Source organism: Haliotis rubra, unplaced genomic scaffold (assembly GCF_003918875.1).
Source record: "Haliotis rubra isolate DU_JTF1 unplaced genomic scaffold, ASM391887v1 Scf144, whole genome shotgun sequence".
NCBI classification, from domain to species: Eukaryota; Metazoa; Mollusca; class Gastropoda; order Lepetellida; family Haliotidae; genus Haliotis; species Haliotis rubra.
The window spans coordinates 1,213,297-1,227,863 of NW_025765381.1; the positions used below are offsets into that span (position 1 = coordinate 1,213,297).

A 14,567-nucleotide genomic window follows, 5' to 3' on the forward strand; every position below is an offset into this window, starting at 1 on the left:
TGGTCTGTACGGAAGACCCCATGTATACTGGGCTTGTTTTGTGTGGTCTGTACGGAAGACCCCATGTATACTGGGCTTGTTTTGTGTGGTCTGTACGGGAAGACCCCATGGGCTTGTACTGGGGAAGACTGTGGCTTTTGTGTGGTCTGTACGGAAGACCCCATGTATACTAGGCTTGTTTTATGTGGTCTGTACGGAAGACCCCATGTATACTAGGCTTGTTTTATGTGGTCTGTACGGAAGACCCCATGTATACTGGGCTTGTTTTGTGTGGTCTGTACGGAAGACCCCATGTATACTGGGCTTGTTTTGTGTGGTCTGTACGGAAGACCCCATGTATACTGGGCTTGTTTTGTGTGGTCTGTACGGAAGACCCCATGTATACTGGGCTTGTTTTATGTGGTCTGTAGAAATACTGCTCACTTCCGCCGGAAGCCCGCAAAACATCAGCACACTACATAAAGAGTAAAAGTGTAGCTGTATCGGCTAGTACTAACGGAAACCATAGCAACGAGACCGGAAGTGGTGTATAACAGGAATGCTTGTCAGCTTATTTGCGTGGGGAGGTCCTACTGGAGGTCCTACAGATGACATCCTCAACTTGTTAGCTTGTTAGCGTGGTTACCTATTTGTTAACGTAGGCAAGATGCCTGACCTCTGAAGAAGAGCTCCGTGATTCGAATCCCATCCTGTCTCACGGTATTCTAACATGGTTAGGGACGCTAAATCAGTCCAGGGTCTTGATCCACACACAAAAATTAGCGCTGGGACTTAAATCGGTGTTAACGTATACCAATTACGAGTCTCATATAGTGCGTACGGGGTTTTGTGGAACGGGGCCCAGATCGAGATCTTGTAATCAGTGGTATGTGTCAAAGATTAATATTCAGAATATTAGCTGAAAGGGTAAAACGATTCAATTCCAGATTCAAAGCCAGGAATGCAATTTGGCAGAACCTTGTCTCATCTTTGACGATGTTCCGAACCCTTGAACACTTCTGGGATAGCGTGACAATAGCGTCAGTTGTGGTTTGTCAGCGGGCAATCATTAGGTCGGCTATTGTCACTGACAGCAGAATAACTGCTGATGAGACAATGGGTTTTGTATATTATTGTTTGAACAGTTCTTTGAAGAATTGTTGCACTTGGTTACGGCGAGAAGTCTCAAATGGATTACGAACAGAATTCGTTACCGTCCAAAGCTGATGGTTACCGTATGCTACAGTTTGAAATATGTGGTTTATGTATTATATGTTAAATGTATTTTACCTGAACTACTGTTGAATTAAATCTACTGTTGAAATAAATCTACTCGGGATCCAGTGACAATACACTAGCACCAATACAACCACAAAGGGATTGGCATAGCTCTTGGAGCCTTGCGTTATTACAATCTTAAATTGTCAGGTCAACCGGCATCACTTCTGACATCCATAGGTACTGTGTGTGAAGCCAGTTTGTGGAGAGTTCCTCGTCTTCGTATTGATGGAAAACTGCTACCAAAAAGCCGCTGTAATTTCATACTCACTCACACATATCACAAATGGGTAGCTGGGGTATTCTTAACCTCGTTCCACAATGCGATTGCTGCGCTTCGACTGGTGGTATTCCTTAAAGTTATAGAGCTACGATTGCCTCAGGTCTTGAAGGTGCAACCACTTCCGAAAATTTTCTGCTAAGCCGTATGATAGGGGGCGATGGCGTAGCGTTAGCTCGTCACGCCGATACCTGGGTTCGATTCCCTGCATGGAATCAATATGTGAAGTCTCGTGTCCCCCGCCGTGATATTGCTGGTAAATTGCTAAAAGCGGGGTAAAACATACTCACTCACTCACCGTATAATAAATTTGCTTTGTGGGCCTGATGCATTTCAGTTACATAGGAATAGGTCGCATTGTAAAAGGGGATTCAGGTACATATAGAGTTCGATTCCTCATTGGTTTAATAACACCAGTTCTCTTTGTTTGCTCACTGAAATATTGCTGAAAGGGACTATCGATAATGCTCACTAGTTAAATAATGCATAACAAACACGTAAATAGTATTGAAGATTCATGTATGTATCAACAACTCAGTGTTTCCTGATCTGACTGAAAAATCTGAAATATCATCACCATTATATCATCATTGTGGAATCAGGCACATTGTTGCCAGGCAACTGTAGTTCAGTTGACAAACATAAAAGCGGCAAACACAAAACAGAAATATATAGTAAAACAAAAAGGCAACAGTTCCGGCGACATAAACAAACAGATTCGATGCTAAACTTTGACTGCCGCGAATGAAATGTTATTTCATGGAAAGACAAATGCTTCAAGGTATGGTAACAATCAACGGTCCATATGAACAGCGCAGCTGGCATATGCAAATGTACCACATCACAAGAAGGGGGTTCACAAGTAGGTGCACATAGTCAGTAGCGAAAGTGTCCACCTTCTGCATTGATGCATATCTGGCGCTGTCGCCTCATTAACGCCACTAAACATCAATGAAAGTCTCTTTTAAGATCATTCCATTTTCGAGGAAGCAATTTTGGCCGAGTTCGGCTGCGTTGTTGCCAGACATACCAGACGTGTTAAGTGGGTATCAAATCGGGGATCTTGCGGACCAGGGTGATGCATTGATATTGTTCTGATTAAGATATTTCTCGACAATTCGAGCAACGTGTGGTAATGGCGTTATCGAATGCTTATGTCACTCCAGAGCCGTTCTGTTGAAAAGAAAGGTAAAGCGGCATCTTTCTCGTCTCGGTATCTCACCGCATTCAAGTTCCCTCCATCACAATAATTGGTGTCCTTGCTGCAGCCGTTGTGCCACTCATAATGCCCCCACCTCCCAAACAATCCCCTTCCAGCCCAGCCTGGTGCAACGGTCACCTGTGCCCCTGTAAACACGTGTCCTGGTCAGGCTGGTTAAGAAGGAAACGTGACTCAATATTTGGCGTCGTTTGGTAGGCGTCGTCGAACTGTTCTCTCAGATGCACCTCTGTTGCCAGGTATTGTACAGGCTGTAAGGGTTGTGGGAACCTTTCAGGGGTGCGTGGTTTGAATCCATTGGCCTTGAAGTTGGGTCGCTACAGGAGGACGGCCACTACCCGGATGGTCTATTACGTTATTCTTTTGCTCTAAACGTCAAATAGGATTTCTTTGGATGAGCAGCGTCAAGCTGCGAGGCGCCAAACTGAAACATACCTATAGCTCCCCATTTCTCATTTTCCCCAAGGCTTCGCATGACAAACATGTCCCAGAACGATAAATAGAAGTGTTTACTTCTATATTTCTTACCACTGAATCGCGAGGGAATATTAAGCTTCTGTTTGGCTGGCCTTTTAAAGTGAACATTGCTGGCAATTTTTTCCCCAATGTGTCATGCTTCTTTCAAATTTCGTGCATTTCAAATAACACTAATTCTGTGGTTGAAATCCAATAATTCATTCACAAGATTACCAATGAAAAACGTCCCTGTTAGAATAACCTTTGTTTAATAGAGAGTATGTCGCGAACAATATGCTAACAACTTCAGACAAGCATACACAAGGTATCAATATCATGAATATTCAACGTTATACTTTCAAGATGACTGTGGACGTTTAAAACACTAAACACCATCCTGGCGGCCTCAGGAAGGGTGGATCAATTGAGAATGCTATGTCGTTCTGTCCTCTGTGAGAATCTTCTGTCGCCGAACAAAACAAAGGCGGAGGAAGAGAGCGACCTTGCTGAACCTGATGTTGACTATTACTATACGTATGTTCACAGGAGGCTATTTACAGGTAGGCAATTACATAGAGTTGAAGTATCTCGTTCATATACATACGCAGTTTGCTGATACATGTTTGGATGAATACTTGTAACCGTTGTTTGATATAAAATATGTCGAGGAATCAATAAACGGATACAGTATTGCAAGAGAAATGCGCTTGTAACCACTCTTTATATTTGAAAGATGTTTACAAGAACACACGGATTCATTTCTTATATAAAACTGGAGCGGTGGGGTACCCGTTTGGTAAAGCGTTCGCTCGCCACGCCGAAGACCCGGGTAAGATTCCCCACATGGTTACATTGTGTGAAGCCCATTTCTGGTGTCCCCTGCCGTGATATTGCTGGAATATTGCTAAAAGCGGCTTAAAACCCAACTCACTCATTTGTGTAAACCTACCCAGCCCGTATTTAAGTTTTTAGGTTGTCGTAATGTCATGTTTGCACAAAATCAAGCTCATTCAGGTCAGATCTATTACCCATATAGTTCGATCCCTATGTATGGAGTAAAAGATTTCATTTCATTGAGATTCAAAGAAAATACACAAATTCGAGGGATGTTTTCTGTTTCAAGTTGCATTCCACCATATTGTCTCTTCAAAGTATGTACTGGTACGTACATCATAATCATATAGAGTACATATACAATGTATCTCATAATATGTAAAAGTTTCCTGAAAACTTAGGAAAACTATTAGTATAAAAGAGAAGACTTTTTGTAATGGATTTCCGCAGAATAACTTTTCATGATGTACACACTTTCCCTGGAACTAACACATTGGATTCAAACCAAATATAGTATGGCACTGCTATTGTCCACATGATTCCTGTCTGTTAATTGAGGAACTTTAGGCTGAGCCGCAATGTATAGGGAGTACATATAGCTGTCACTGTGGAATTCTGACTCCTATGTTTAGTTAGGATTCTGTGTCAGACGGTTGGATGGCTTCAGGCAGAATATCGCTACACTAACAATCGAAGTAATTAAGCATTAACAAAAACCAAAAACAAAACATAAATAAACACGATTTCAAAAACAGTATTTTTGTTTGGTATTGTGTAGTCAATGTGCGGCTATGTATTTGTGAGCAATGAACCAAAAGGCGACCTTGCTGAAAACAGTCAATCTAATCTCGTGATAATCATATTTTTCACTCACTTTTAAAGCTCTCAGAAAGGTATCGTATCGAAGTACAACATCTACAAGTATTAGAATGTTTAGAATATTTAGAATATTAGAATATTTTTCACTTACTTTCACTATCGTATCCAAGTACAACATATCACTTGGTTTAGATTGGCAGCTAGACAGGTACGCTGTATGTTGATTTATGCCGCAGGTTATGTTATTTTGAATAATATAGATAACTAGTTGCTGATGTTATGAGCAAGCTCAGGTATGAAGTTTCGAAATCAAGTTACATCCAGTTTAGTGCTTTGAACCGTTTAACCCGTTTCACAGCGCTTGCTCGGCTTGATTTATTACAAGCTGTTAACCTGACGACACGCTTTAATGATGATGATATCGACAGATTTGTTCACATCTGTTGCTGTCAGGAATACTTGTACCTTAAAAAATATGTAGGGTGCTCATATTTTGTACTTTTTGTCGAAAAGGTCACGTTAATATGGAACCGTTGTAGGGCCACAGTGAATTTTAAGTCTCATTATCTCCTACGTGGAGACCATGGTCTCTGGTTTTTAATTTACATGCTGTCGGTAAAACCGTCTCTTTTGTCAAATAAGAATCAGGTTGTATAAAACATTTACATGAAATATTTTAGTCAGTGACTTAAAAATACACTGACACAAACCAGACACAAAGGAAACTGAAGTCGCCGAAAATCCAAACGTTTTATGCGGTAATGATTATGTAGAAGTCGAGGAGTCATCCTACAGATGGCATCCCCAGCTCGTAAGCTTGCTGGCGTGGTTACCTCTTTCTTCAAGGGGCAGTGAGGTAGCCCAGTGGTCAAAGCGTTCGCTCGTCACGCCGAAGACCCGGGTTCGATTCCCCACATGGGTACAATGTGTGAAGCCCATTTCTTGTGCCCCCGCCGCGATATTGATGGAACATTGCTAAAAGCAACTTAAAACTAAACTCACTCACTCTTTGTTCACGTGGGTAAGATGCCTGACCTCTGCTGAGGTCCGTGATCCCAATGCCACCCTGACACTCGGCTCCATCTCTTTAACTCACGGTATTCTAACATGGTTGAGGGACGCTAAATCAGTCCAGGGTCTTGTTCCACAGAGATATTAGCACGAGGACTGCCTTAAATCAATGTGGAAATATGAGAATTACGAACCTCATAGTGCTCACAAAGGTTTATGGGACGGGGGCCTAGATCGAGATCTTGTAATTAGTGGCAAGTGTGAAATAATATTTGCGACATAACTTTTTTCATAATTTGGACAATTTTAACATTTAGATTAATATGTGTCATAAGATATTAGCTGAAAGAGCAAAAACGATTCAATTTCCAAACTTACGTCAGATATTCAGGAATGCAATTAAGCAGAATCTGGTCCCATCATTGATGGTCCACAACCCCATGAACACTCCGGCGACAGCTGCCATTTAGCATCAGTTGTCGGTTATCAGCGTGAATTCATTAAGCCCGCTATTGTTCGTGTTCTCAGCCGAATATTTCCTGATGTGACAATGGGCATAGGAAGTAATTATTATTGTTTGAACAGTTCTTTGAAGAATTCTTGCACCTGGTTACGGCGAGAAGTCTCAAATGGATTACGACAAAATACGTTACCGTTCAAAGCTGTTGGGTACAGGACGTTTTCCGCATTCAGCTTGAATTATGCCTCGTATGTTTTATATGTTAAATGTCATTGTTGAATTAGATCTACAATTCCAGGGACTGGGGCTGGAATTTATCACCAGTACAACAAACGGATCGTAGCTAGTGGACCCCTGATCCTTCTGTATTACATGTATAATGCCCATTTTTGAAAGGTTCTTTGCCTTCGTATTGACGGAAAACTGCCAAAATGCCGTTGTAATTTCATACTCATTCGCACATAACACCAATGGGTTGGTGGGCTAGTCTTAAATCTCGTTTCAAAATGCGATCATACCTCTTCGACTTCAAGAATCCTGTAGCTCATTATTAAAAGTTATGGAGCTACGATTACCGATTACCGTAGGTCTTAAAGGTGCATTTGTTTGTTTGTTGTTTAACGCTGCACACAGCAATATTCCAGCGGTCTGTAAATAATCGAGTCTGTACCAGACAATCCAGTGATCAACATCATGAGCACTAAGCTTGGGACACGATGGCATGATTCAAACAAGTATGCGAGCCTGATCATCCGATCCCGCTAGTCACCCCTGACGACAAGCATAGGTTGATGAAGACCAATTCTAACCGGGTCCTTAAAGGTGCAACCACTCCAGAACATTTGCAACTAATTCACATAATAGATATGAATTATGGGCCTGTGGCATTTCAGTTATCTAAGTAAAGGTCCTCCTGGTTGCTCAGCGTTCCCCAGATCTAACAGCGCCAATTCTTTTGTGGCTTGCTGAAATATTGTTCATGCATCTAAATCATGCACAACCAACACGCAAATATTTAATTACATTACCATATATAAACACTGGTGCTTCATTTATGCACGAATAACACTGTATTGTGATGTGAACGGAAAGTTTGAAATGCCATTATCATCAAATTTGGAATCAGGCAGGCCGTTGCCAGGCAGCTGAATATATAAAAGCTACAACAACAACATGGTAAAACATTTGTCACGAACGATATGACAACAGTTTCAGATAAGCATACACCAGATAGCAATATTATATTCCACATATGAACATGTGGCATATCAGTTTCACATGTGACTTAAATCTAATTGCCATCGAGGGTATTTTTCAAAACGCAATACTCTACCTCAGCGTTAAAATTCAATAAATGCACCGACTGTGCAGGGGCTGTCATATGGCTTGACAAGATGTGTTGCCCACAATGAATATTCAACGTTATACTTTCAAGATGACTGTGGACGTTTAAAACACTAAACACCATCCTGGCGGCCTCAGGAAGGGTGGATCAACTGAGAATGCTATGTCGTTCTCTTTCTGTGAGAATCTTCTGTCGCCGAACAAAACAAAGGTGGAGGAAGAGAGCGACCTTGTTGAACCCGATCTTGACTATTACTATACGTATGTTCACAGGAGGCTATTTACAGGTAGGCAATTACATAGAGTTGAAGTATCTCGTTCATATAAAAGCGCAGTTAACTGATACATGTTTGGTTGAATAATTGTTGTTTGGTATAAAATATATCGATGAATCGATAAACCATTGGAGTTAGGTATTGTAACAGAAATGCGCTCGTCACGCAGTAACCACGTGTTGATCTGAAGATGCCAGTAAGAACGGAGACCTTTCTTCTGACAGCTTCCCAAGCCCGTACATACTCTTTAGCAGATTATAGCCTCAAATCAACACACATACACTCGCTGTATAAATCTACAAATCACGTGGATAATAGTCGATAGTTGATAGATGATATCCATAATTCAACACTTGAAGCATGTCACGAGATTTGTTCAAATTAATCAAAGACGATGCAGTTTCTCGATACCTTTCTTAAATACCTTTTTTCTGTGGGCAAGAATATTGAAATGGTAATGAAGAAATGGTATGGACTCATAGTTTATGAACATATACTTTGAATGTCCAGTCAGTTGTCGGATGTATATAGGTTCTATATATACAATATGTTTAGTTTTAGCTTTCAGCTGTATAGCTGACAAAGATTATACACGTGGTACTGTGTAACAACACTGACTCATCGCATCCACCTATGACGATCTACAGATGCAGGATATGATGGTAATTGGTCGAAATATACATGAATATATGTAAATAGTACACACGTATCAGAGGTCATGGGCAGTATGGATGCTTACCTCATCACTCGTTTAGGTATCACATTACAGTATCGATTATAGGAGACAGTAATGCTTGCCACTTAACAAGTGTACCCCATCCGCTTTGATTTAGTAAAATATTAACCATTCTAACACATATCACACGTATTTAGCATTTGCTGGCGAGGCAATGATGTACCATGGATCTATATTACAAGGTTATTAGCTATACCAAATAACAACTAGAGTAAATTAACTCTACAATAGACGAACCAGCTCTTACAAATGTACACGAGAGATGTATCGATTATTCAAACTGTGACATCTACTTCTCCATTGTGTCTGCGTGGGCAACGCTGTTGGTTCCGTCAACGGTGGCATTTAAAACAGGCTTCCCACACGCAAGCCATTACTGCGCATGGGCATTGACATAAAACCGATTTCATTCCGCGTGGTAACAAATTTATGTATCATTGACGCAACAGCTGTTTGATATATACATATAGCAGCTTCGGTGCTGCCCACTGTACACATGGGCCCGTGTACTGGTATGCACATATTTAATACGTATCTACGAGAACGGGTAACAGATTTAGATAATAAATCAAGATAATGATTAAGTAGTTAATGTATATGTGAGTGGCATTTATGTGAATACTAAGCCACACAAATGATTAGTCGATATGGTTGATCTTGGAGGAGTGAGATGTGATTTTGGGGAAATCGGTCATTATTTTGATCTTCATGCAAATCGACAGTTGTGACCTTGAAGATGGTGTATTCTCAGTAGGATGGAAAGAAACAAACTCAAAGAGGGATTTATTTTTTCAAGGAAGGCCCCGGGTGAGAAATGACAGTCTACAGGAAGCGCTTGTTAATCACCAACGTCAGTGTGACGTCCCTTGCCCCCGCAGATACCATCGTGGAAGGTTTTCCGTTGTCCGCGTCCAGCTGGCCAATAGTAAGCTGATAAAACAATATATATATATATATAATGAAATAAACCAGACTATTTATTGAATTAAACCTATATGACTGGATTATGGTTTATAAACGCAGATAAAACAGAACCTCGTACACGCACTATAGACAGTTCTATAATTATAAATCTATACAATGTGTTGCCCTGTTAGATATCACTTTAATTAGTGGCACATGTGATATATATTGATGCACTTACGATTCTTTGTTATATATACTCTTTAAAAAAGTAGAGAAACTTCATTTTTAATATACGATTGAAAAAAATGGGATATATGTCGGAGTCAGTCAATGTTGATATGATAATAATGAATAGTTTGAGAGTGCATCACCACTTGCACTTCCTTATGACCATAGTGGTTTGTAAAGTAATCGCTCTTGAAAGATGATTGGTGTATGACGTGAAATTTGCATGTGTACGATTTTCATTTTCAAAAACCAAAAACCGGCTAGAAACAAACACTGACAACTGTGTGATGCAAGATAACTGCCAAATTTAATGGTCTTCAGCGATTTATCGACCTTCTTAAAAACCACTCAAATCAAGAATGACACCCCATGCACGTGTGTGGGGCTACTGCGTTGTGCACGTGCATCCCATGTGTTGTCTTTAGGGGTGGTGTTAAGGAGAAATGGTGGCGCGTTCATAAGAAGTCTATCTTTAAAAGTTTGTTATACTTCCTAACCAAAGTGAAAGTTCAGGTTTCCCTACTTTTTTTGAAGAGTGTATAACACGGAATCCTGTGGCACGGGGGCCCCAGTCGTCATCGCGCTGCAATTCGCTGTACAGAGTTGCTTCCCTTGGGCATGTCATAATATTTAACCCAACGATAGTGGTTTCGAATCCTGGCCCGCTCCGATTATTTTTCTATGTTTCTTGGAACCATATCCGTGCTGGTCGGAAGTAACAAAAAGGTAAGAACTGTACCTGAGACCTGCATCACTTCGAGCTATCCTCCCATACCACGTAGAATTGCCGGAATGCAACTGGAATACTGTTCAAAGCGGGGTTAAAACCCAACTCACTCACTCACTCACTCACAAGGAGACAAAGTAGCCTGTATGTAACTGGCAAGTACACTGAAACCTCCTTAATCGTGGCCCCGTCAATCCGAAAACTTCACATTTAGGTCGAATAATTTGTTGACGTCTTTCAATAACCAACGACATTAGAGTGCATTTTTATACAGTGAAGATCCGGGTTGGACTTGATCTTCAGTAACGCATGCTTGTCGTAAGAGGCGACTAACGGGATCGGTTGGTCAGGCCCACTGACTGGGTTGACACATGTCATCGTATCCCAATTGCGTAGATCGATGCTCATGCTTTTGATCACTGGATTGTCTGGTCCAGACTCGATGATTTACAGATCGCCGACATGTAGCTTCAATATTGCTGAGTGCAGCTTTAAACAACAAATCATATAATTATTATATTATGTTGACTGGAGAGTAACAAAATTAAATTATTGCATGATGAAACAATTATGTCAGTGTTTCATCAATTTTTCATTATACAGCAGGAGACTGTATGTTTTTATAATGCAAATACATACTTATCGAAACGGTTGTAATTATCATATAGATAAGCCTTATTGTTAAACACTTCTGTACATACGCCATTGCAGTGTGAATATTCAGATCAATACACGAATCTCATGCATAAACCGGAATACAATGTGTTCCAGTGTTACAGTAGGATCGTGGTGAAAATGAATGCGAGATGGAAGACCAGACAAAAATAACCATATGTATGGAATTCCTGAAACCAAGATACCTGGGATGGGGAGACTACTGTCCATTGATGAGCAATCAGTGTACTATCTGATGAGGCGTATTAGGCTGCTTAAGAAACTTAAACTTTCTCGGGAAGATGGTTGCCAAAAAGAGATGGGCGATAGGGCTTATAAGTAACGACGGAGTGAGTGAGTTGGGTTTTACGCCGCTTTTAGCAATATTCCAGCAATATCACTGCGGGGGACACCAGAAATGGGCTTCACACATTGTACCCACGTTGGGATCGAACCCAGGTCTTTGGCTTGACGAGCGTTCGAACCTTTTAACCACTAGGCTTCCCCACCGCCCCGTAACAACGGAGGAGCACCATATGCCATAATCACACACACACACACACACACACACACACACATCAACCGCATCTGGCTACACACTGTACTATTGCAATTATCAAGGTTAACAATTAGTAGATAACATCATCTACGTCATAATACCGGGGAAAACCTGCCGACCTATTGTGACGTCAGTTCAGTTTCGTTTGTTCACACTATTGGCCACTGGTTTGACAGTCCAAGTCATTTCAGACTTATGTGATACAGCTGTTATTATATTGCATACACTATTTCACTCGAACACAGAAGAAAATGAATGAGATTGGGCTGTGAGAGAAGCGAGGGAAAATCAGAAGTATTGTCGGACGCGAATTCCAACATTGTTGTTTCCGCCCTTTCGCATGAACGCAATATTGTGTACGTGTCTATATTGTGTACGTGTCTATATTTTCTTAAACATCTCATATATATATATATATATATATATATATATATATATATATATATATATATATTCCTCCCACAGCGCTATTCAAAGGTGGTGTTGAAAACTGGAAAATAGTAAAGGAACGTTTGAATTTTCCTGTGTTCCCTTATTTTTTTTCTTTCAGTATATATACATATAATCAGGGATGGATGCCCACTGTGAATGCTATATTCTTCGCTGACCTGCCTGAAAGAACATAACAATATTATACATTTTTAAATGCCTAAAAATGCATATCCATTGAGAATGGTCAGGCTGACTGAAAGCACATACTTGCTAAAAAGGAAAAGAAGTACTGTCGGAAATGCTAGAAAAATGCTTTTTGACTTATATTTAAAATTCAGAGGTATTACAGTTACTTAAATAATAAATATCACTGTAAGAAACATCTACCTAATGTAGACCGAGGGAATAAACTTTGAGACATGCCCTAAAATGTGTTTTTACTGATGAAAATACCAAAAACTTAGAAAAATATCGGGTAGTGGGACGTTATTTGATACAAACATTAACTGCCTGTGTTACGTCATCAGCATGCACGGTATCGACAGGTGAAATTGACACCTGAGCGAAAGCTCGGGGGAGGGGTGATGTCAATAGATGTTTTCTTCAAAATGTTGAATATGTGTACGTATAGTATACGTATTGGTTATGTAAGGGATCATTTGTGTATGTGTGTATGTGTGTTTGTTTTGAAATAAACATACGAATTACTGTACATTGGAAAGAATCCTATCACTTGTGTTATCTTATCGATTGTAGATATTTGCAACGTTTTAATAAATGTTTTGCATGTCAACAGTATATTTCATTGCAAAAATATGGATGTACATTGTAATTCGGTCAGTTTAATCTAGTTGTGAACATTGGCCAAAGATTTAACGAAGTCACTGGTGTAGCTTCTTTAGAATATATATATTCTTCTTCTCATAAAGTTTGTAGACCGCCCGTCTAAATACTCCCTTGTCAAAGTTTTCAAGGATGGTTTTACGTCCCGGTTTTGCTTTTGAGGCGGTCCCTGTCTTGTCTGATTTGATTACAATATTGTAAACTTGTTGGTAAAACATACCAACAGCTCTACAAGTTCTGTAATAAACCATTTCTAAGCAAATGAAAGGTTTACCTCTGTCTTTTTCAAGCACAAAAAACTTATAAACCTTTGCAATAATTGACTGCAAATAGTTGGCCATAGTGGATGCTGTGATAAAGATGTGCATGCATGACGGGAAACTTATTTATCAAGACTTAACATTTATATTAATATTTCTTCAATAGAGAAACGGTAATTAAGTAAAGTAACACAAACATTCAACAGTTATTTGTTAAAGAAAAATGTTGATTCATATTTTTACACCACCTGTATTATTAGCATAAATGTAAAGACTATTTCAGATTTCTGTTGTTGAACTCTGAAAAAATCCTGTTGTTGTTTTGGTACCATATTCTCTCCTGTAAACTGCCCTTTAAATGCATGGGAATGTTAAATCGATTGAAATAAAAATTAGGTACACTATAGGCGAGTTGACATATTGACAACATAGTACATTTATCACCTTTATCAAAGTATTAAGGCTAAAAAGCATTTTTCTAGCATTTCCGACAGTACTTTTTTTTACCACGTATGTCAGGTGTTTTATAGCTCGGGTCGATACACCGGACAAAACACAAAAACAGCAAACTGAGCAATTATATCTCGTGCACGTATCTTTTTATATCAATATTGATTTCTCTTTGTTGGTTGCGGTGCGAGTGATTAAGTTTTGCACACCATGCCGATAAGAATATATCCAATGAACGTTTAAATTCTGCTGTTTAGAGATTTTGTTGCTAGGTACAGTCCTAAATATTACGTTTTCTTATTTATCATATTTCATGTATTCTATATAAAATATACACGAGGCAGAAAATTAATTACCACTTAATTATTAATATTCTAACTTTTAAAGCAATATGATAACTCATTTTTAGAAGTCTGGGGCGGTTTGTTGATAAATTATCTGAAACAACATGGCTTGTAAACAAGACAACATGCATTCCTTTACTTTAGCAACAGTTTGGTGTGATAAAAGAACCCAGCATCGTCAGTAAGCATGACAAAGCCATTCTTTGCAACCAGGTATATGGTTTCAGCGTCATATATGAAAAAAGTCTATATTTTGACACTGGCATAACTGAAGTGTTGTGTGACATGAACATTAATGTAACGCCGGTCCGGATAACAATAATGAACGGTCCCTTTGACGTATGCCGATTAACCTACTGTATATTTGTAAACAAAATAGTTCCCAACATGGATTGCCTGTATTTGTGATATATATCAATAATGTTGTTACATAATAGAAAGACAGGGACGTAATATATATTTGATAACTCAGA

General features: G+C 39.6%; 1 protein-coding gene across 3 annotated transcripts in view; it reads left to right on the forward strand.

Annotated features, from left to right (window-relative positions):
* The first annotated feature begins 7,609 nt into the window (after positions 1-7,609).
* Positions 7,610-14,567, forward strand: part of LOC124269340 (small G protein signaling modulator 3-like) — a 91,316-nt gene continuing 84,358 nt past the window's right edge. Inside the window, exon 1 of one of the 3 annotated variants that reach the window (XM_046704357.1) lies at positions 7,610-7,967. In XM_046704357.1, coding sequence (XP_046560313.1) covers positions 7,844-7,967 — 124 coding nt within the window. In that variant the 5' untranslated portion in view covers positions 7,610-7,843. The remainder of the gene's footprint in view (positions 7,968-14,567) is intronic. The other 2 variants (XM_046704356.1, XM_046704355.1) reach the window with 2 other exon arrangements.